Consider the following 23751-nt stretch of genomic DNA (forward strand, 5'->3'; position numbering starts at 1 on the left):
TCATTACTTGTGGACATAGCTAAAGTCGTAGTCACAGGAGATTTCAGTTCAGTTAGATATTGGTCATCTGCAGGGCTCACAAATATCTTAGTCATAGATACACACACTTCCTTAAGTAGAAATGATGGTCCATGCCACCACATGTTATTTGATGCTATTTCTTCTGGAATCAGACCTCTAGAAATTAAATCCACCAGATTGTCCTTTGAGGAAGCATGTCTCCAAATTAAGTTTTCCGTGAGATCTTGTATTTTGTTTACTCTATTACCTGCAAACGTTTTGAGTGAATCAGGAGATGTGGCAATCCAGGCTAATGCGATTGCTGAGTCTGACCACAGAAATGCTTCACTGATATCTAATTTCAGTGCAGAGAGAGCCTTCTTTACCAGTTGAGCTAGAAGGAGACACACACAGTTCGAGTCTCAGTACAGAGATTTTCTTTAATGGTGACACTCTAGATTTAATACACAACAGTTGAGTAGAGCACTGCTCACTAGATATTGATTGAAGGTACAGAACCGCTCCAAATGCTGTTTCAGAAGCGTCAGCAAACCCATGGAGCACAACTGTAGTATTTGGGTTCATAGTCCGTCTAGGAATGTGAAGCTTCTCGATTTCGGTAAGTGTAGAAACAAAATGTGTCCATTGCTTAGCTAAAAGTTCAGGAAGATGCTCAATGTCTGCAGTAAATGCATATAGATGCTTTCTAAAACGCAGCATAATTGAAAATAAATCATCTTAGATTGTGCCACCCTTTAGTAAAATGTCATTTAATGAACATCCATTTGTTGTTTTACAGTTAGCATTAAAAACCACCCGAAGTTTAGTGCTACTCTTTTCCTTTTTATAAACCCCATGGTGAGGTAAGTAATAGGCAGCCTCAGTTTCAATTTCAATTTCCATCATGTGATTTAGCTCATAAATTCAGTATACAGCTTCGTCATTTGTGGTTGGCATTCCAAACGATTCCATAAGTGATCCAATCATAAATATTCCAAACGATTCCATAAGTGATCCAAGCATTTTGACGTGATTTCCTTAGAACTTCCAAGAGGAATTTCTAAGTTTCTTCATCATCAGCTTTTACAGGCATCTTTACTACGTAGCGTCCATCCGGTTTTCTGCTATGGGTTTTTGCATAATGTTATTCGCAGAATTGCATTTCCTTACTAGACGGGGGTTTATTACCTTCTATGCTTTCCACCTCCCAAAATTGTTTCATCGTTTCATTTAATGACTCTAGACTTGTTGTCAGATAACAATATTGCTTTGGTGATACGATACCTACAATATTGCTTTGGTGATATGATACCTTAAGTTTCTAATGCACCTGAAACTATGTATCCGAAAACTGTTTCATAGAAAAGCAATCCGTTAGCTTCGGATCGAATTTTTCCCGTCTTTAAAATTTCAAAAAATAGCTTAGCACCTATTAATAGGTCTATTTTTTTAGGTTTAAAAAATTGAGGATTAGCCAATCGTATGTTTTTTGGAATACCATCATTCGAAATCATTAGGGGTTTTGAAGAAGTGGTATCCGTACTTTTGGGGACAATGAAAAAATCCAAATTCTATTCAGATGTGAGTTCTTTATTTGATATTTTAGCATGTTTTTTATTTTATGATTGTTTTGTTATTCCAGCGATTAATGCGTTCACGAATGTAAATGACAGCTGTACTTAGTAAGACAGTTTTGGTTTCAGTAGAAACGATCAAAGAGCTTTGGCTGGGAGAACTTTGAAACTTTGAAACTGAGAAGACTCGCATCTCTGTCCCTTTTTTTCACCTGCCACATCCGCTCCGAAGGGGAGGAAGAAACCGTCTTCATCGGCTGGGTCCATTGTTCAGCCATAGGAGACAAGGCCTTATGTCCTAATGGTAGTTCTCTCTTGGCACTATTATGAAGTAATGAGTGATGCCTACCTTCGCAAGCGAGGCAGCTGGTTTTACATTTGCAGACAATTACCTTGTGAAAGGGTTGTAAACAATAAGAACAAAGCTTATGCTTCTTAACAAGATCAATTCTTTCATTAATAGTAGCGTTTTTGAATGCTTCACGTTTATATCGTGTGATTAGAAAAGCATATTCTGCATTCTTCCTTTCCGTTGTTAGATTTAATTAGAAGACTTTTAGAAGGATTAAATGAAGAATTTGCGGAATTATGAGAATTGTTCAAAACCTTGTTAGTTTGCGGTATATTTCTAGAGATACTTTCTAAGACCTGACTTCTTTTTTAAAGAAGGAAATGAAGTCATCTAACTCTGGAACTTCAGTTGAATTAGCTGAGATCTCAAATTGTTTACGTGATTCAAGGTCTAATTTTTGGAGAGGTATGTTTATTAATAAAATGTCTGATAATTTATTGTGCTCATAGCTGAGTAGTTTCAATGCGTGCAAATTCTTTTTTAAACAGTAACAAGTCACGCAATTCTTTTGCTGATTCCCATTTTAACTTCGGATAACTCATAATGTTACCAATATGAGTATCTACAAAAATCCTTTTGTTTTTGTATCTTTCCTCCAGTGCTTTCATCAAAGATTCGTGTCATCTGTTGTTTCGATTTGCTTTGCTTTGTCTTTTAAAGATGCATGCAAATAATAAAAAACCTTTTGAGAGTTTGATAAATGAGGATTATAAGAAATAAGGTTTTCAAATGCAATTTTAAACGCATTAAAATCTTCATAACAACCGGAAAATTCTGATAACGGTATTTGCAGCAATGGGATTTCAGCAGATTTCGACCTTGCCGTATTAACCTCTTTCTCTGCATTTAATGTACCATCTAACAATTCTAAAAATGAAGAAATGAGGTTTAAAAAACTTACCTCATTCTTTTCTATTCTTGAGTCCATATTTGCAAGATCCTCATCTATTTCTTGTAACTCTTCATCTTTAGCTTCTCGATAAAATTGGTTCCGCAGATCTTCTAAGTCTTTAGCGGATTTCCTCATGGAATTCAATTTAATATTTATTTCCACTGCTGAAGGTGGTGCATCCAAGGTGATATTGCGGACAAAAGTTTCTAGTTGTGTGATTTTCGTTTTCAAAGAAGCTTTCTGTCTTTTAAGATATGCTAACATCATTTTAATCCGCTCTCCGGGTCGTTAAGGACCAAATGTTAGAGAGTGAGATCCGTCTAAAGAATAATGGACTGTAATCAATTATAAAGGTTTATTCATCAATAGAAAGGCACAGGGGCCTTAAGGATCAGAGCTGTATGCTCTTGCTAGCGCTGATGACTATTACAAAGAGTTGGCATAGGAGCCCAAAGGAACAACCACTGTGCTCTCACGGTCCGGTCTACAGTGGTTCTGCTGGTTAAGGGGGAGCCGCACGCTCTGAGATGAATGTTACAAAAATAGGATGGGACGGAACAAAAAAACTATATAAATATATTTTGTATATTACATTATTGGGAATTCATTTATTAGCATTAAATTTTTATTGGTTAAAATGATTACAATTTTAAATCTTTCTAGTTAATTTTATTAGATTTTAAATATTGTCAGTGTCATCAAATTCAAATTGACATATAGAAATGGCTTACTTTTTTCATAATCTTTGTAATGCAACACAGTGTTAAGAGGCTTAGGCAGGTTACATGACTAAATGCTTCTGTATTTATTATTTTTCACAGGTAAAGGGATAGGTTACAGGCTTATCTTTTTTTTTTTTTTTTTTTTTTTTTTTTTTTTTTTTTTTTATTATTTGGTGTGTGTGTGTGTGTGTAATGTTTAGTATGCACATAAAGTGACAAGAAGTTTAGACAGGTTATATGATTAAATGCTTATATTTTGTCTGTTTTCAAAATTAAGCAAAAGTGTGTTAATAGATAAAATGACAGTATTCAAATTACTTCAGGTAATTGTAAAAACTGTATTTTACTGCATGCTAGGAGTTCCTGTGAAATTGTTGTAAACATATATTTTTTGTTTATTATTTATGGTAGGTTTTTCATTTATTGCATGTGTTATTTCACTGCACAATGTAACAGTTTCATATAAAAACCTGATTTTCCCATGCTTGTTAATGTCAAAAGCTCAATTCTCAGGACTTCAGATAGTTGATCTTTTCTTGAGACTTAATGTGAGCTGTATATATTTACCAGGTGCTGTGCATTCTTTTTTAGAGGCCAACTGCAGAAGAGTTGCAATTAATAAAAGATCACTTGGACAAGAACAATGATATTCCTTTGGACAAGCCTGAACAGTAAGTTTTATTACTAACTTATTAATTATACATTTGTATTAGTTAAAAATAATTAATCAAGAATTTCTATTTCTAAAATTAAGGTATCCATTATTAGTGTTAAAATTATGTATATCAGCTTCTGTACCTAGCAAAAGTATAAAATTCAGTAGAACAGACTGGTGATACAAGCCACTCTTCCTTATAAAGTCTTCTACAGGATATCTCTCTATTTGGTGGCAAACATTGTGTGATTTGCTGTAATCAATTTAAGAAAAAAAAGAAAAGAGAGAGAGAGCAGATGGACCAGATATAGAGAAATGTGTATTATGTTAGATCTTTAACTATATAACAACTTCATTTGTCAACAGTTTTAAATTTGTAACATACATACATACACACACATATATGAATTTATTATAAATGAAAAATGTAATTATCCCAAGAATTTTCGTGCCTTGTACTGCAGAAAATTGATCAATAGAAACATAAAGAAATTTAGAACTAATTTTTCACAAAAACCAAAAAATGAAATTTAAATAAATGAATTTCAAAAGATCCTACAAATGTAGAATATAATGATGTAAATTTAAAAATAAAATTGAAATGAACCATCACAAGAAAAACCAAAAGCAAAAAAAGTAAAAAAGAATATGAAAGAAGAGGAATTCAGTGAACTCCAACATAACATTGTCAAGAACAGGTACATTGAAATTAAGTACAGTTCCTCTCCCATGAGAAAATTCTTGCTTTTCTGTATCCAGAATTAACTGATGAACTTATTCCTATATATTTTTGAAATATTAAAATTTCACCCAAACAATCCTACCCTCCTCAAAGCAAGAAAAATGACAAAAAATCAAAGTAAAATCTTTAATGAAAATTACTTCAAATTAAAATGAACTTTCCCAAATTCAAAACATACCCAAAATACATAGAAGAATGAAAACTTCAGAAAAAATTTTTTTTTAATTGAGAATGATTCTTTACAGAATGTTTACAGTTCTGGAAATTAAAAAAAAATCTTCCCAGATATATGACCCCCTGGCAGCCTGTCTGCTCAACCAATCGAAATGCAATTTCAGATATTGTTGTTTGAAGGTACGTGCTCAAGATTATATGGATTAAAACAGCAATTACAGTGAGCTCTCACAGTTATGGTTACAGTGAAAAAAATTTCATAATTTTCAAATAGCAACATCCACTTTTTCCTGAGCAAATTAATCAGTGCATTGAAAAACCATCATTCTGTCATCAACCCTCACGGCATTAGATATTGTTGCATGCTTATGAGTTCGTAATAGATTGAATGTGCAAGTCCAATAAAAAGTTAATAAAATTCATTCTTATCACAAGAAATAAAACAAAATGCTGAAATTTTTCCTCAGAGATATTTGTATAATATCACACAATATAATTAGTAGTTATATTTTAAACTACTAAAAGATTAAATAGAACACAACTGAAAGTGCAGAGAAAGCTAATCCGTTCAACAAAATTTACTGCAGCTAAGTAAACAATTACTAATAAACAACTGAACTGAGATGTTTTTCTCCAGGTTTTTAATCATGCACTAGAATATTCTGGTAATTTTTATTTTCTCGAGGTTTCTGGAAAGCAAAAGAGAAAAATTATTGTTAAGCTAATACACAGTTATTCAATTTAAATATAAATGATATAGCTATTCATTAAATGTGCGTGCTCCTGTTATTTTTACTTCTTTGGCGTCGCTTTGTCTTAAAACTCGTCTCGCCCTGCATTACACAGGAAATAAAACAATTTTAATTACAATTCTATCAAAAATAGCTAACTAAATACAAAATCCATAACAATATTATAGTTTGGATGTGAAATTCCTTTCCATACAAATACCAGGTAATTTTCTTTGATTTTGTTCAGATAATTTATTCATATTTCTGTTTCTAAGCAACATTCAATTCTGCTTGAGACTCACTGGGCCTCTATTTCACTCAAAATTTGTCCAAAGTGTTTTGTTGTTGCTCATGCATTAAAATATTTCTATAATAAGGTGATTGTTATTGAAAATGCTTATACCATAGTTTGCTACTGTTTTATCAGGATGAAATCTTTCCATGAAAACTTTGCATCTTACTCTAAATTTCATGAATTTCATTTCACTTTCTAGCCTATGGTTTTGCCTAGACACATAGATAATAGATAATAATACATTTTAAAAAAAGAAATGTCCTGTGTGCAAAGTGCTACAATCTCTGCAACCCAATCTCCAATCTGACAATTATTTTTCTCCAGGTAAAATTCAAGGTTCTTTAAGCCATTTGCTAGCGAGATTTGTTAATGGGAGTTAAACAATGAAAAATATTAAAAAGATGTTTCCAGAAGTCCCTGAGTGTTAATTATGTGGCAGAGGATATCTGAAAACTACCTTTGAAAATAATATTTTATTGACTTAAGTGTTTGTAACACATGACACCATTCGTCATCTGAAGCATATTTTGTTCAGATAATTTGTTCATGAAGTGTGAGACATTCAGGATCTGAGGTTCCAGTGTAATATAGTAGCAACAGCTTATAACTTAACACTTAAATACTTGAATGTTATAAATGATGCAGAAATTCAGTGAGAAATATCTAGTTTTAAAGCCCATGCTATTTCAATGATTCCAGACACTAAAGTAGCTACAAGCTTATCATTTTGTCAAGACAAACTTTCAAGCATGGCTATTCTGTCCATAGAGCATGAATTAAGTGATCAAGAAGATTTTAAAAAATTGCTGGTGATTTTGTTTCATTAAAAGCAATTAAAATGAGGTTATTATAGGTGCTTGAAAAATTAATGTAATACTTTTTATATTAGTTACATTACCAGGAATAGGCAATACTTCATTTTGTAGATACATCAAGCATGACTAAATAAAGATCTTGTGCAAATTGCATGTATTTAGCTGCAAAATTATTCAAGTTACATAAATTTTTGTAAATTGTTTCTCGCCAATGTAAACTTCTTTCATTTTGCTGATTTATTGAGTGTTTACAATAAAATCTCAAGTATGAATGCATCTAATGGATGACTAATTTCCTTGCAATAATTAACAAATCTGAAACATTTATTTTTTCTGTTCACAGATTTCTTTATGATTTAGCTCAAATTCCTGAATATGCTGACCGTGTATCCTGCATTATGTTCCAAGCTGCTTTTACTGAAACGATCTCGTCAATAGAGAACAGGCTTAATAATCTTAAAATGACATGTGAGGTCAGTAATTTAAATTTATTTTAATGTTTTTATTTTTGATACAAATTGATTCTTCAAACTTTTTTGCTATTTGTTAGTTACTTATATGTTATATGAAGTATATATGTTATGAAAGCATAAGTAACCACAGAGGAAGCCTAAGCTGTTTCTATTCACTATTATATTTAAGTTTTAACACCTCTACTTTTTAGTGCAGTTGTATTTTAATTTTATTGTGTTTTATTTGCTAGTTACGATGTTATATGGGATAATATGACATGACAAACCTGTCGGATATATATTAACCTGAAACCTTTTTATTAGTTCAGCACATCATTTATTTACATTAAAGAAGAAGTTTTTGGATAGTATGAAAAATTTTTATATGTTTATACTGAGCAAATGTAATGAGTTTTGAAGTTGTTGAAAAAGAGTACTAAAGCCAGGAACCATAATAAAAAGATAGTTCTACCTAATTTCTCCACGTGAAATTTTTTTTATCCTAGCATTAAGGTATATTCCTAGGAATTTATTCCATAAGAAGAAACAATGATTTTGAAACAGTTTTTCATTATTATGAAACTTGAGAAATATTCACTTATAATAAACAATTTTTGAATGATGAATGTATTACAAATTGAAATGACAATGTGTACAGGGATTTTTTTATTTATATATATATATTCCAAATTGGAATATGAAGCTAAGTAAAGATTTTTCACTGCAATAGATCAGCTAAGAATGAAGATCCTTAAGTGGCTTATTTAAATTATTTATCATGTGACGTACATACAAATTAAGTTACTTTAAGTGGTATGTATTAAACGTAATATCACTATTACAGTTTGCTGCAGGTTGATCAATATTTTGGTATACTGATTGTGTTCTTTGTCTACCTGTCTTCAGTTCACTGAAGTTCTTTTATTTCTTTACATCTAATTGTATTCGTGTTCTTTGCTAAGCCACTACATAAATTTTTGCAACATTTAAAATTTGTGTGTGTGGCCATTACGTTTCTAGTTTTAGTGACTAGATGTGGTAGCCTTTTTAACAGTTAGGAAATACCATCATAAAATTCTTAAAAATTATCTCATCCCCCCTTTCCCCTTTAGTTAATGTATAAGTATAATGAACACTCATTACAGCAATTGTTCCATTACAGGGATTAATGCCATAAGTCCCCAACTGATGATAATAGATTAAATCTACTTTCATTGTACTATCCATTTTCTTTAGGATGCAAGGGTATATTGTGGATTTGACAATATCACTCTTCTAATATTCTTCAGTATGTTAGTTTGCATAGTATTACTGTACGCATTTGTAAAATGTTCTGTGAATGATATTTTTAATGATCCTCAACCAAAACTTTTAAATTTTCATCAATACATCCTATTAAGTCAAGTTGAAAAGGCTTGTTATTAATATAATATCTTCAGTAAGTATCCCAATTCTGACTCAGAATAATAAGTCTGGAACTTTCTTATTGTTTTTTTCTGCTAAAATATATGATCTGCACTCATTTGAACCTGTAGCTATTTATTTTTTTATGTACTATCTTAAATTGGTTAATGATATTGGAATGTGGAAAACGTTCAATTATATATTAAGATTTTTGTATACAAAAATACTAAAATAAAATTAATATGTAACATTAAAAATTGAGATTTAGTAAAGTATAGAAGATGAAAAATAAAATAAGCATTCTTGATGCTTCTGCATAGGAAAATCTGATAAAGATGATAAAGAAATAATGTGCAATTATTGCTGGCTTTGCAACAAAAGTGACTGAAAAACATTATCTGCATTGATACGACTATTAAACTTCTCATGGTTATCTAAATATAGCAAATATTTGTGCCCAAATTATATTTAAAATTCTAACATATTAAAGAGAAATAAAAAATTTGAACTGCTATTTTGTAATTAATAAAATTAGGAATTAAAGGTCAAATAAATATTTGAGCTTTTGATGTGTGTGTGTGATTATGACAAAGCCTCAAGGGCTATCTGCCTAAGGGGTGAGATGCCTTCTTGGAGGACTTTCCAAGGGAAACTGGCTCGTATACACATTACACATGGAGAAAACCGCGAAAATGCCCATGCAGCCAGCCCATGAGCTTTTGATGAAAAGTCATTTCAGAAATCTTCATAGGAAAACATCATCACCAGTAATGATTTGTTTAACTAAAAACAGGAAAGCATTCAAAAGCTATTTGCCTAAGAGGAAGGATACCTTCATGAAAGACTTTCTAAGGAAAACTGGTATTTGTACAGATGGGTAATGACCATGCACTTGGCCATCTACTTGGCCCTTTCACTGAAATTTGAGCTTAAGTCAAATTACTACAGTTTAGTGGTTTTGTGGCTTGGCCATTTGTGGGTTCACCATCAATAGCAAATCTAAATTCAAGGTTAGTTGATTGTCTTTTATTTTTAGGAGATTAATTTCCGGGATTTTAGAAAAATTGCCATGTGGAACAATGCTGAATAACGCTAGTGATACTAAATAACTTTAGCCATTTCACTGTCTTAGATATGTCATTTGTTTTTTGACTAACTTTTGGTCTCTGAATCCAAAAATAACCTCAGGTTTTATTTATCACTTCATCTTTTTAATCTACATGATACCTTCTCTTTGTCTCAAAGGTCATTCAAAGTATCTTTTTAAAGGAAAATAAATAGAAAACTTACCAAACATACTATTCACAAAGAACAGGTTTATTCATACAAAGGCTGCATATAGTTACTGCAAATTAAATTTTGTTCGTACAAATAGAAAATTTTTTTACCAAACAGTAGACATACATATTAAGGTAAATATTTTCACGTATACCTTTTTCTAGAGTGTTTTATCTGTAGACATTTTCGTTTGATGCTCCAACATAGTCAGCTATCATATGTGCTTCCCATCTACCTTGGTACTCTGTCTCCATAAGCTTCAAATCTTGGTGGAATAACTCACCCTGTTCATCACTGATTGCATCAAGATTTGGGGGTAAATTTTCAAGACGACTATATAAAAAATGCAGTCTGATTCTCATGTTGCAACTAAGCATTTTGAAGCTTCCCAAAAGTTGCTGGACAATTTTGCTATAATTCTATGCCCATGTATGTCCAAGAAAGTTTTTGACAATGTTTTTGAATGCCAACCAACCATTCTTTTAAAGTTCTGCCATTGTTCTGATGAAATGTTCATCTTTAAAGAGCTGCCAAATTTGTGGACCTTCAAACACACTGGCTTTTATATTTGACTAAAAAATGCTAAAATGAGATACTTGAAACAGTCGCCTTCAGTTGGCAAAGCTTTATCAATTTGCTTCCTGAAACCCTGTTTCATATGTAGGGGTTGAAATATAATGTACTTCTTGTCAACAAATGACTAATATAGAATATTTGGATCATTAGGTTTTCAGCTCTGATCTTGACAACCAATTCGACTGCACCCAATGCATCTTTCAAGTTCTATTGTCCCATGTACACAAAAAAACAGGAATACTTGGTATATCTGCATTGCTGGCCAAGGAGGAAGTAGTCCATTTTAAGGTCAACACAGAGGATCCATTGGTACATGTGATATTGTAACAATAACTCTTTTTATGTCCTTCATATTTTTCACGCAAATAAACTGAATGGCCTAGTCGAACTGCACCGAATAAATTTCCATTGTGCAGAGGTACATACTTCAAACTCCTCTTTGAGCTGTCAGTGAACAATCACTATTGAGTTGTGTTATAGACTAAAATTACCATCTCTTTCATTAAACTATGTAGATTATGCCAATACACAAATCCATCATCACTTCAGAAATATTGCAGAAATGCTTTTTCTCTAGCCAGCCAGTAGGAAAGCAGTATATTAAATATATATAAATATTCCTAGAGTGTTCACATTAACATAAGGTGTAGAGAGAAAAAAAACTTGATATGGTAGAAGAAAACTAACTACAGTTTTGAAATCAGCATGCCTATTTAGCTCTAAAACAGCTCAAAAATCGAACTCAAGAGAAATTGTGTTACAAATTATTCCTCAGTGTAATAGTACACATGTAAGAAACTGCAACAAACAGGCAGAAGAGTGAGACTAGAATTTCATCCTTCATTACAATGCAGCAATCTTTGTGAATATTGTTTTGAATATAAATAAAAAATACAGTATTTGACCATCTTCTGTAGTCATCTAGCCTATTGTCATTTACCTTAGTTTCTTTATCAATTTAAGTATATTGGATACAGTAAAGGAGAACACAACAATTTCTTTAAGATGACTATTAAATGGTAATCTAAAGCATTGCTTTAATAAATAGAATACAGTTGTAAAGAAAAAAACTGTGTTTAAGAAAAACATAAAGACTCTAAAATTGAGCTTTAGCAAGAGGTTATATAATAGCTACCCCTCTTGTTTTGGCTTTGCAAAAGTGCTTGATACAACAATCACAGTCACATCATTTTAATTTTCAAGCATAATAAATTTAATTTTTTAGACCAAATTCTGCTAAATATTTACTGGAAACCAATAGATTTCTGACATAAAGTAGGATATATTTCTCAACAGTTATTGTCCATTTATTGTTAGTATAATGCAAATTGTTTGGGGATTAAATAAATGATTTATAAATTTAATAAATTTTAGCAAAGAAAGTAATTTAACATCCAATAAAGATTATCACTGAGAATTTCATCATCTAGAGTTTAAAAAAAATTATTTTAGTGAAAGATGTCAAGATTATTCTTATAATGGAATCTCATATCTTAATATGACTAATAAATGGAATTATTTATCAGAGAAATAGTATTACATTTTATGTGTATATATATGCAATCATTTTCTATCAGCTTTGTATAGCATTTCTTAAAATGTAATAGCTGCAAATTTTGTAAATTCAGCTGTATTTCTTTAGCAAATGGGGGAAGGCCTTTTTTTAAAGTTGGATTGAATATTTGGTAGATGTTAATGAGATGTTACGCTAAAAAAAAAATCTTTTTTCTTTTTAAATAAACATCTTTTTATATTTAAAATATTTCTCTTTGAATTTTCACTACATGTAAAGGAAATTGAATTTTATTTCTTTGATTATTTAATTGAAAGTATAGTTATCTTTGTAGTATTTTCATCTATTTTATTAGATAGTATTTTCATCCATTTTATTACTTGCAGTATTTAAGATTTATATTCATATACTTATTGTCATCAAAATTTTAGTTTCTCATGACAGATGCTGAAATACAAAAAGTTTTCGGAATTATTCTTGCTTTAGGAAATTATATGAATGGAGGTGAGATATCATTTCCTTATTTTGTTTGATATTTCATGACGTAATTAAATTGTCTTTTGTGGGGTAGCTTTTTCCCAAATTACTTTTTACTATTTGCTGTTTCGGTAATGATAAACTGGTACAGAATTATTTTATTTTTGTTTCTTCTTGTTAAGTCACATTTTCTTTTATGATAATCGTATAATTTTGTTTCGGAATTCATGTATCTTTTATAAATTTAAAACACATCTTTAAAAATACTAAGAATTCACATATCCAGTTATCTCAGACTTTTGCTTATTTGAAAATTTCAATTAAATTTCAGCCTTTAACACTAATTTGCTAATGCAGAAAATATTTCATATCTCTTTTGATTTTAATCTGCTTCTGTGAACTTCTTTAAGCACTTTCTATTTAAATTACTTATTTGTGAGGATAATACAAGGTGTTCATAAAAGAATGTCCCATTGGCAATGGTATATTATAACAGATTAATTTAGAAACAAACTAATATAGTTTTTCATACAAATGTTCAAATGTGCACATTTAGTTATATGGCACACGTCCAACCTATAGTCCAATTCTTCCCACAATTTGGTTAACAAATAATAGAAGCAATAGCCTCTTCAGTTCTGTGTCTCAACTCTGGCAAATCATTAGGTAATGGCGGAAACATAATTTATATAGCTATCATTTATAAAGCCCCAAGGGAAAAAATCACATGGCGTTAAGTCAGATGAACATGTGAAAGCCAGCAAAAAAAAAAAAACTATGTCGACTTAACCATTACATTTGTGTATTTACCATTATATTTGTATAAATTTTACTGATAGCTTTTCCCCCAATAACTGTTATTTTTACATAGTTTTATTTAATGTTTTTTCTCTGTTGTTTGGTTAGTATGTGTCAAATCTTGAAATTAATTATTGATCTTTTTATCAACCCAATTTTTTTTTTATTTTTATTTTTTTATTTTGTCCATGTATGTAAATCATATGACAGTGTAATGTTCCACAAGAAATCTTTTAGAAATTGCTGTAGATATTTTTTATTTAGTTTTAAATTTTTCTCACAATTTGTTGTTTAATAGTCAAACTAATCATCACAAAAACTGTGAACATTACACCATCAGATAGGTCAAAAACTCTTTCCTAAATAAAGTTTTTCAGCATTTTTAATCTAATTTCAGACTTTTTTCAAAATCTTTCATTAATAGCAGCTGCATGATTTTAATAATTTTCAGCATTTTAAATCTAATTTCAGATTTTGTTTTCAGAATCTTTCATTAATAGCAGCTGCATGATTTTAATACTTGATGAGATCAGATTTCTAAATCAGATGTAAATTTAAATGAATTAAATGTATCTTATGCTAAATAAGAATGAATATTTTTTCTGTGTTCATTGACAGTATTTTCTTTCTTTGTTATCTGCATTCTCTAAACCAGTGTTTCTCAAACATTTTTCTAGTGGGGACCACTTTCATAAATTAGAATGTTTCTCGGACCACCTCTTGTTCCCTTCATAACCAAATTTTTTAGCACTTATGCCTATCAGTATGCTTATATTTGAAAAAGCAATTCATTTTATGTTGATATTAATCAATTAAGTTAATAAAAGAAAAGTTAGACTTGTTTTTAATAACAAGGGTAGAATTTGAATAATCTTTATTTTATTAACTAAAAATTAAATGGTGATACTCAAAATAATGAGTTGTTTGATCCTGCTGATTCTAGCACAGCTGTTCCATGTTTGGATGTATGCTAGTAATGTTAAGTCTGAGACCCTTATATATATCATATAGATGTAGGGTCTTTGTTTTTATTTAAATTAGTGAGATAAGCCCTTTCTTGTTCTGGCATGTAGAAACTGATAATTTTAACATGTTCTATGCTTTCTTCCATACAATAAGCTGAAAATTCTTTCAATGTAAAGGCACTACCTCAATCTGAAATGATTCTGGCTGGATTCCCAAATACAGTCTGTTGTTGCCTCAATTTTGAAATAACTTCTTGCGTAGTTGGTGATTTCACTGGATAGAACCAAGTAAATTTCGTAAAAGCATTGACCACAGTTAAAATGTGTTGGTATCTCTTGTTCGTAGATGGAAGAGGTCCAATAAAGTCGACATGGTACGTACTCAAGGGAACGTTTTCTTTCGGTAGAGGATGAAGAAATCCTTCTGCTTTTCCTTGCTTCTTGTTGTACAGTATACATTCTTTACAGTTAGCAATTACTCTTTCAACCTTGCATTTCAGTCTGGGAATATAGAGCTCTTGCTCTACAGCATTCACAGTTTTCTCTACAGCAAAGTAACCTTTTTTATGTACCTTCTGTATGATTTCATTCTGTAAGGACTCTGGCACTACTAGCAGATCTTACCATCTTCTAATTTGTACAAAATGCTATTTCTCAGGAAGAATCCATTTTCTTCACCTTTTTCTACTAAATTCTTGATCAATTTCACATGTTCATCTTCATTCTGTTGTTGTGCTAACTGAATCTTCTCAGTTACATCGGATGTGTATGATGTTAAAATTAAAGCATTTCTACTTAGAGCATCAGCATGTTTCATTTGGCTTCCTGAATTATGTACAATTTCGTAATCGAATTCTTCAATAAACATTGCCCATCTTGCAATCTTAGGAGTTAAATCTTTCTTATCTAAAGTTTTCTGAAAAATCACTACAATCAGTGACAATTTTGAATTTAGACCCTAACAAATGGTTTCTAAACTTCTTAAGAGCTTCTATAACTGCAAGGGCTTTTAATTCATAACTACAGAGTTTCTCTTGCTGCGGTGAAGTCTTCTTACTCATATACTGGATTGGGTGATAATTACCATCATCAGACAATTGGAGTAGTACTGCACCAAAGCCTTGACTACTAGCATCAGTATGAAGTTCTAATTGATATCCGTGCCTAAATATGTGTAGAAAAGGTGCTTGAGAGAGAATTTCTTTTAATCTGCAAAAAGCTTCCTGTTGTTCGGAATCGAACTTAAAACCAATACCTTTTCACTAAGAGGTTTAGCTATTTTAGCATAATGCGGAATGAATTTACAAAAATATCCCGTTAGTCCTAAAAAGCTTTGTAGTTGTTTACAGTGCAGTTGTGGAAAGTTTTGAACAGCAACAGTTTTGGAAGGTGATGGTCGAATAGTTCCGCTTTCAATTACTTGTCCCAAAAATTCAATTTTTTGCTTTAAGAATTGGCACTTTTTGAAATTTATTTGTAATCTGTATTCCAAAGCAGTTTTGAATACTCTTTCTAATTTCTCTAAACATTCAACTTCATCATTAGCCGGTACGACTATATCATCCATATAAATAATTAGTACACCTTCATTTAGCAAGTCACAAAATAGTGAATAAATATACCTTTGGAAAACATTTGGACTAATACATAAACCAAAAGGAGCTTTAAGAAATTCATAAATACCATTATGTATTACGAACGTGGTGTATTTTGTGCACTTTTCATCTATGTCTACATGGTAAAAGCCATTTTTCAAATCTAGTGTCGTGAAGACCTTTGATTGTTCTAAATGATCAAGTATTTCTGGAATTAAAGGCAGTGGAAATTTGTCTTTAATAATCTTCTTATTTAATTTCCAACAGTCTATGCACAATCTTTTAGAATTATCTCGCTTGCTACACAAAACTGAATAATTAGAATAATAGGTGCTGAATAATTAGAATTGCTGGACTTTATTATGTCCTCTTTCAACCATTCCTTAATTTTCTCATCAACAATTTTTTGTTCCGCGAAAAACATGTATCTTCTATTTTGATAGACAGGAATTTCATCACATAAATTTATTTGCATCGTAAAATCACATTGCTTAATTTTCCGAGGTTGGTACAAATTAATTAATTTATACAGTCTTTCTTTATGTTCCACATTCGAAATATGCGATAAATCAATCTCGTTGACAGAAATAGCATTTACCAGATGTGAAAGGTAATTAAACTTCGAGCTACTTCCGCTTTCAGGACTTTTGTTTAGATTAACAGGGACGCCAAAAGATTGCGAAAGATCGTAAACATTTTTCAATGACACAGCAATATTCAAATTTCCCATAACGCAACAAACATTAGCATTTTGAGATGACTCAACAGTTATCAAGGTTACATTACTTTTATTCCGATGAGAAATTGTTTGAAGGCCATTCTCGGTAAAGGAGAAGGTTAACTGATTCATTACATCCAAACCTATTACGATTTGATTACATAATGATTTGACCACATAAATTTTCATATGAAGTGAAAAACCATCAATTAAAATATCAGAAATAAAAAAGCCAATGGGATACGTTTGCTTTGCCTCGATACCGAACAATGTGATATCGCTACAATTTAAACTTGGAGAACCAATCTGCTTCTGTAACTCTACACTGCATATTGTAACATCTGAACCAGTGTCAACAAGGCTATCAACTAAATGATTATTTATTTCTACAGTCATCATAATTCAATTATTATCAGAAATTCGAGCTAAAGAAGCTTGTTTCTCAGGGTTCTGGTTTTGACAGTCAGTCGATTTGTGCCCAAACTTTTTACAGTTAAAACATTTTATCCCATTTGATTTGTTAATACATTGAGAAGATTTATGCCCAAATTCCTCACGTCTAAAACATTTGAGTTTGTTTACGTTAGATTGATTTCGGTTTGATGACGCAAGCTTACTTCTATCTTTAACTTGAGTGTCTACTTTAAGTTTCGTATTTTTACACTTATCATTGTCCATTCTCATTTTATCATAAATTTTTAGCCTTTGTTTGAATTCAGATACTGTTTTGCAACCATATAGTATAGTTTACCTCATCACAGAATTGGGAATACCATCTATGACATATTTAATTAGTGAAGCATTTTCAATGTTACCTCGCGAACACATTTCTTTCATTTTCAAAAAATACTCATCTAAAGATTCATTAGGCATTAATTTACGCTTACATAACATTTCATGCATTTCAGCTGAATTAAAAGCTTTACCAAATTCAGATTTCAAAAGCTTCTTTAACTTACACCAGTCATTAACTTTAGGTTCACTCTGAATAAATAGTTTTGCTTTACCTTTTAATGATCTTTTAGCAAAAACTAATTTATGCAAATCACTCAATTTCAAAGAATTTATGACATCTTCAAATTCATCAATCCATTTATCAAAATTTTCATATGCATTACCAGAAAAAGGAATAACAATACTTTCAATATCCGAAAAACTAAGATGAGGTTTAAAATGATCTTGAATTGGAAGCTGCATATTGTTATTTACTTGAGACTGATTAAAACCAGGATTGTCTCTTTGATTATCATCAAGCATTACTTCAGAAATTTTGTTGACAGTTTCATCTTCAATATCACTATTTTCTTCATGCAAAATATTTTCAAATAATACAGATAAATCACATAGGAAAGGGACAATTCAGGTTACTACTTCTGTTTTTGAACCCTCTGAATTTATGCATAGTACATTACAAACTTTAATTAACTCATTCAGAGAAAAACTATTCTGCACTGTATCTATTTTCTTATTAAATTCTTCAGAATCTGGTTTAAATGTAAAGCCAGAAAATTCACGTAATCTTTTCCGGTTATTTCGATCTCCATCAGTATTAAAAATAAGCTTATGCAAACTTTTGATTTCAGAACTTTTACTGTTCTTTAAAGCTGCTTCCAATTCTGGAATTTCTACTAACTTCATATTGGAAAGAAAGTTTTTTACTCACCCGACAGATGATCATCTTCAATTGGTAATCCAAACGCTTAAACAGTAATCTAATAAATCCAACAACTTGTAAGAACAGTCCACTAATTTCACAGTCAGTCAATACTGTTCAGAATACTATTCGCACGCTTTCGATTTGGAGTTCGTTGAGTTCGCGCCACATTTGGTCGCCAAGATTTGTAGAGTTTACTTTCAAAACACACACGATAGAGCACGTCTATTGCATTATTAAATGCTTTATTTTACTAATAAGAAATAGATAAAAGTAATAAAAGGTAAGTTAAGTAAAAATTAATATTGCAGGTGATGTCATGATAGTTATACTCAGTCCACACAGGATTCATGTAATGATGAACATTTCTCACACACTCGTAACATCCACAGCTAGCTTTAGGTAATATGATCAGTTTGGCTACAAAGAACTTAAACATCGAAGAAAACCATCTGTTTCCACCAACTCTTGGAGGATTTACAAGCCGTCTGCTTGCCTTCGCTCTTCTCCACGTCTGGACGCTATCTGTCGTTGTCTCGACTGCTGTGCACTGTGCTAAGCTGGGATTGCATCACCTCACTAGGTTTCTAAGTCAGTATTGGTCATCGATGATTTTCACATATATATAATGTTCTAAAGGTTTGCAGTGTCATAGTACATTGATAGAATTTAGCAAAGAGCTTACTAGAGAAGATGAAACCAATCACTTTTTAGATATAGCCGAGAAAAACTGCTGCATAGATCTGACTGGAGCAAAAATCACAGTTTGCTTGACTGTGAAAACATTATTTTTATTTTGAACAGGAAAAATTCTTCATCGATGCATTTTTGCTTAAACTGGTACAACGTTAGGGATGCTAAACATGCCCCACAATTTTTCTACACACAATTTGTATTTTAGATATGAAGAGGAGTTAAATGAACAGACATGACTTTCCTTGGCAGAGCAAACAGGCGAAAAAGTGATACATAATAACTGCAGTCATATTTATGAGCATGAAAAATCTTTGTTTTAATCCTGACCAGCAATTGGTCAGGATTAAAACAAAAGATTTCACCATGCAGAGAAATTGCAGGGAAAAAATGATATTACATGCTGCAAAATAGTGAAAAGTATATCCTTGAAGCAGGGATGTGTTAAATTAAAATTTATGAATTTAAAGGTCTGTTTCCAATTGGTTGCAATTAAGTTTAATAATTTTGTTTCATATTTAATATTTTACACACACACATATATATATACATATGTCATAATAAGAGCACAAAGAAAAAGACGGAGCAGTGTCGATCTGTGCTTAGATTCATATTGAAGAATTTTGATTGCGTAGTATTTAAAGAACTTGGCAGTCGAGGCAGTTTTAATTCCATTTTTATTTCCAATTGATATTTGTGGCCACAATCACTTGGCACTCTAGTCATGCCTTTCCACAGAAGATTTACATTTTTGATATTGTTGGGATAGACAGCAAGCCAGCGAAATTACATCTTAGCACAGTAGTGAGCAAAAGCTGAAGTACGTAGTTATGAAAGATGGAAGCACGCGAAGAGAAAAGTTTTGGTTTACAATTCAGTGATTGGTTGTCAAGAGGCATCTGGTATTAACGGTTACGTAAGATCACATGATTAATCTGAATGACACAATGCAGATAAGTTATTACGATTTTTGAATAGAGAGGAAGAATTAATGTTTATAGTTTAATCTATAATTTTGATTCATACATTTTTATCTTACATATATATGTATATTCTCATTTATGTATGCAAATATTACAGGCAACAGAAACAGAGGCCAAGCTGATGGCTTTGGACTAGAAATATTACCAAAGCTGAAAGATGTAAAAAGCAAGGTTAGTTAAATTTTTTTTACCTATGTCAAAACCTCTAGTTTGCTTGTTTATCTCTTTAAAATCTGTAATTTTTCTTTTATTTCAGGATAGCTCTCTCACCCTTCTTCATTACATCGTGAGGAACTACATAAAATTGTACCTGAAAGTAAATATTTTTCTCATATAACATTTCTTAATATTATATGATATTATTAGTTTGTAATATATCTTAATATTAAGCTAGATATATTTGTGAATATACATTTAAAGGCAATGGTATGACTGCATATCAAAACCTCACTTAATGCAGCTCATGAATGGGATATATTGACACATTTTAAATCACAGTGCATCATTATTTGAGGTCTTAAGTCCAAAAATTTTAATTGTGCTGAGGACTGATAGCTTTCTTCGTTTATTTAGCTGATTATTCAACAAGAAAACATTAAAATTACTGATTTTTTTCCCTTTTTATGTGTCATTGCTGTATTTCTTTGGAAATTGACTGGTCCAGAGATGCAATTAAAGCTAAAAATTAACATATGGAAGTATATTTCGATTAGAAAAGACAAATTGTGGGAAAAATTTCCACTCTAAAATTTAAAAACAGTCATCTTATTTGTTGTCAACTGGAATATCAAAAGTCTAAATTTAAAATTAAGATTTCAAAAGAAAATGCAGTTATAAATGCTGATGCATTTCATCCAAATTATGAAATCCCTCTGAGCATCAAAGCTGGCAGAGCTGTGGCCAATCATTCCAGCAGAAGTTGAAATGAACATATCATTCTTTGTTTAGTTAGGTAATAAGCAGATATAAATTTTCGTTTGAAGCAGAGTTCATGTACTATTTTCTCTCCATTCTTTCTGTTTCTTGCACTTGTACTTTCAAAAGAATATATCCAAAAGTTCTAATTGTGTCTTTATTTAACACATAATACAAAAGTTAAAGCAATGGTTTTATGTATCTTAGCCCATGCTAATTACATTCTGGGAACTAATCCTCATAATATGAATGCTTTTGAGAGAACAGAAAAGAGGAATGAAATAGAATTCACTAATTATTAAGTGCATCCTATGCTGCCATTTATTGAAAAAAAATTAAAAGTTTAAAATGTGCACTACTTACATTGGAAGCACGTTAAATTTCATACTGGAATTAATTTATCACAAGAAATTAATGTTGTGTTCGAGGACTTTATAGTCTTTCTTAAATATTGCCATCCACTGTATGACTTATTTTATAATGCTAGAATAATATTTATTACTAGACATATTAAATAGGCATCTTGGTAGCTATCAGTAGTGTGATGGAAAATTTTCTTACTTATTCACAACTGCAAATATTCATAAATCATTCATTAAAAATGTTATGTAAACTCTGTAATTCATAATTCCTTCTTCTTTGTGTATGTTATTTTTTATATGAGTTTTGAATGTAATTTGTATGAGCTACTTCTGTGCATTTTAGACATTAAATAATTACTTTTCAGGATTGTTCTTTAGATAAATGTAAATTACCAGTTCCTGAGCCTAGTGATGCTGAACGAGCTAGTTTAGTAAATTTTGATGACATTCAAAATGATCTAAAAAAATTATATTCTCAAATTAAAAGTAAGTTGCATTAATTCACATTTTGTAATTTTAATTTTTTCATGTATATTATCAAATTTAGTATACTATAATAATCAATATTTCTGTCTTTTGAAGGCTGTGAAACAAAAGTTGAAAAAGTTTTGAATTCATCTGATGAAGAGCATCAACAACCTTTTAAAGATAAAATGGGTACTTTTTTAAAGAAAGGTAAAGATGATTCAAAATTTTTTCTAAAATATTATATTCACTAGAAAAAAATGTTTTTTAGAATTAAATGAATCTAACAAAACATAGATAATTTATATGTAAAAATGTACAAATTAAAAAGCTTTATAGGCATAATTGCTTTCTAGTGGAGTGCTAGCTACTCCCATTTAATTTCATTGTAACCATTTAGAAAAAAATTAATGCATTATCCAATTTACCTTTAACACTTTGAATATCTGTATAAATTAAGCATATTTTCTGTGAGTTCGCAAATCAGTTTTCATTGTAGGTCAATCGATCAGTGACTAGTCAGCGAATTTGTTCAACATTGTTGTTCAATCTACATTCAAATCTTTGTAAAAGGGTGGCTGCAGAGAGTTTTCATGGTTTTCCAAATGTGTAACATAAATAGGAGCTAGTTTTCCTTAAAAAGTTCCCTAAACAAAAGCATCTTTTCTCTTAGGCAGTAAACCTCATCTGTTTTGTCATAATATAAATAATCATAGTTTTTGTGATTGATGCTAAACTCAGACCATAAACTGATATTATAGCTCACTGGATCAAACAATATTAGCTATTTTTCATCTTAAAAAAAATGTAACATGGATTAAAATGATTTGTTAATTTATGTGGAGATATAAAACCTTCGTATTAATGAAAAGATGACTTTTTCTTTTTTAAAAAACAGCAATATTGGATTCATTTTCTTTTTTAAATTAGTAATTCAAATAAAGTATCAGTGCTTCTGAATATAAATGGCATTCATTTCATAATACATAATATCCAGTAAAGCAACAGGTATGTAGGTGAAGAGTCAGATGTCTGCCGCCCCTCTTAAGAGAACTTTGGCCTGCAGTATCTTTTGAGTGCCTCTTTGCCATGCAGACACTATACACTTACAAACAGCCATGCCTTCTCCAGGATTCAAACATGGGCCCTTTGATATAGCTGTCAGCATCACTAATCACTATCCCATCTGAATGATGCAGTTAAGTAACAGTCCAATTTAAGTCATATTTTAAGAAAGTCTTATACTTTATGTTGTAAATCACAGGTGGCCAGTACTTCTGTATGTATGATCAACTTTTTTTTAAATGTGTTATGATCTGGCTACTAAAATCTTAACATTTAACACATTAAATGTGGTATAACTAATAAGTAATACTGGGGGTGGGAGTATTAAACCAACATGATATTTTATGAGTAATATTTATTAATTAAAAAGTAGCTACAGAAGAAGTACAGGTTATTTTAATATCTTCTCATTAATGGAAAGTCTGGATCTACATTTTCTAATCATTGTATGTTTTCTATACTGAGTATTCTCCCACCATAGTATTGTGTATCATTTTAATGTGATGTCTACATACCAAATGTTCATAATTTGTCAAGTATCCGAAGGTAGTGTTAAATCGTCGGTGTGGAAATCTGTAAGGAAGGAATTTTATTTAGTCTTTGTGGACTTTAAATATGAAAAAGGCAATTGACATAAGTATGCAGATCCAAAACAAAAGTAGATAAATTTGCTGCATTTGGTGATGCCTGGATACTTTTCTCGATTGACATATTTAAAAAAAATTTTCTCAAGCTTGTAAGTTATAATATTGTTTTCTAATGTGTTACCTCCCCCCCCCCAATATTCAATGCATCAGAAATTTTTGCAGCAATATGTTTTACATTTAAATGTGTTTTAAATGAAAAAGACAGACACTGTGCAGTACCTTTTGAAAAATCTGAAATC

The 23751-nt window shown here is 30.9% G+C and overlaps 1 protein-coding gene across 5 annotated transcripts in view; it reads left to right on the forward strand.

Moving 5' to 3' along the window:
* Positions 1-23751, forward strand: part of LOC118204245 (uncharacterized) — a 133529-nt gene that overhangs the window by 91337 nt on the left and 18441 nt on the right. For all 5 annotated transcript variants that reach the window (XM_085811506.1, XM_035376577.2, XM_085811505.1 and 2 more), the window contains 7 exons: positions 4132-4211; positions 7296-7425; positions 12607-12679; positions 20156-20229; positions 20315-20374; positions 21701-21821; positions 21918-22010. In XM_085811506.1, coding sequence (XP_085667632.1) covers positions 4132-4211; positions 7296-7425; positions 12607-12679; positions 20156-20229; positions 20315-20374; positions 21701-21821; positions 21918-22010 — 631 coding nt within the window. The remainder of the gene's footprint in view (positions 1-4131; positions 4212-7295; positions 7426-12606; positions 12680-20155; positions 20230-20314; positions 20375-21700; positions 21822-21917; positions 22011-23751) is intronic.

The sequence above is a fragment of the Stegodyphus dumicola genome, chromosome 2 (assembly GCF_044657685.1).
Source record: "Stegodyphus dumicola isolate Sdum_Otavi_A_Nest chromosome 2, ASM4465768v1".
Classification (NCBI taxonomy): domain Eukaryota; kingdom Metazoa; phylum Arthropoda; class Arachnida; order Araneae; family Eresidae; genus Stegodyphus; species Stegodyphus dumicola.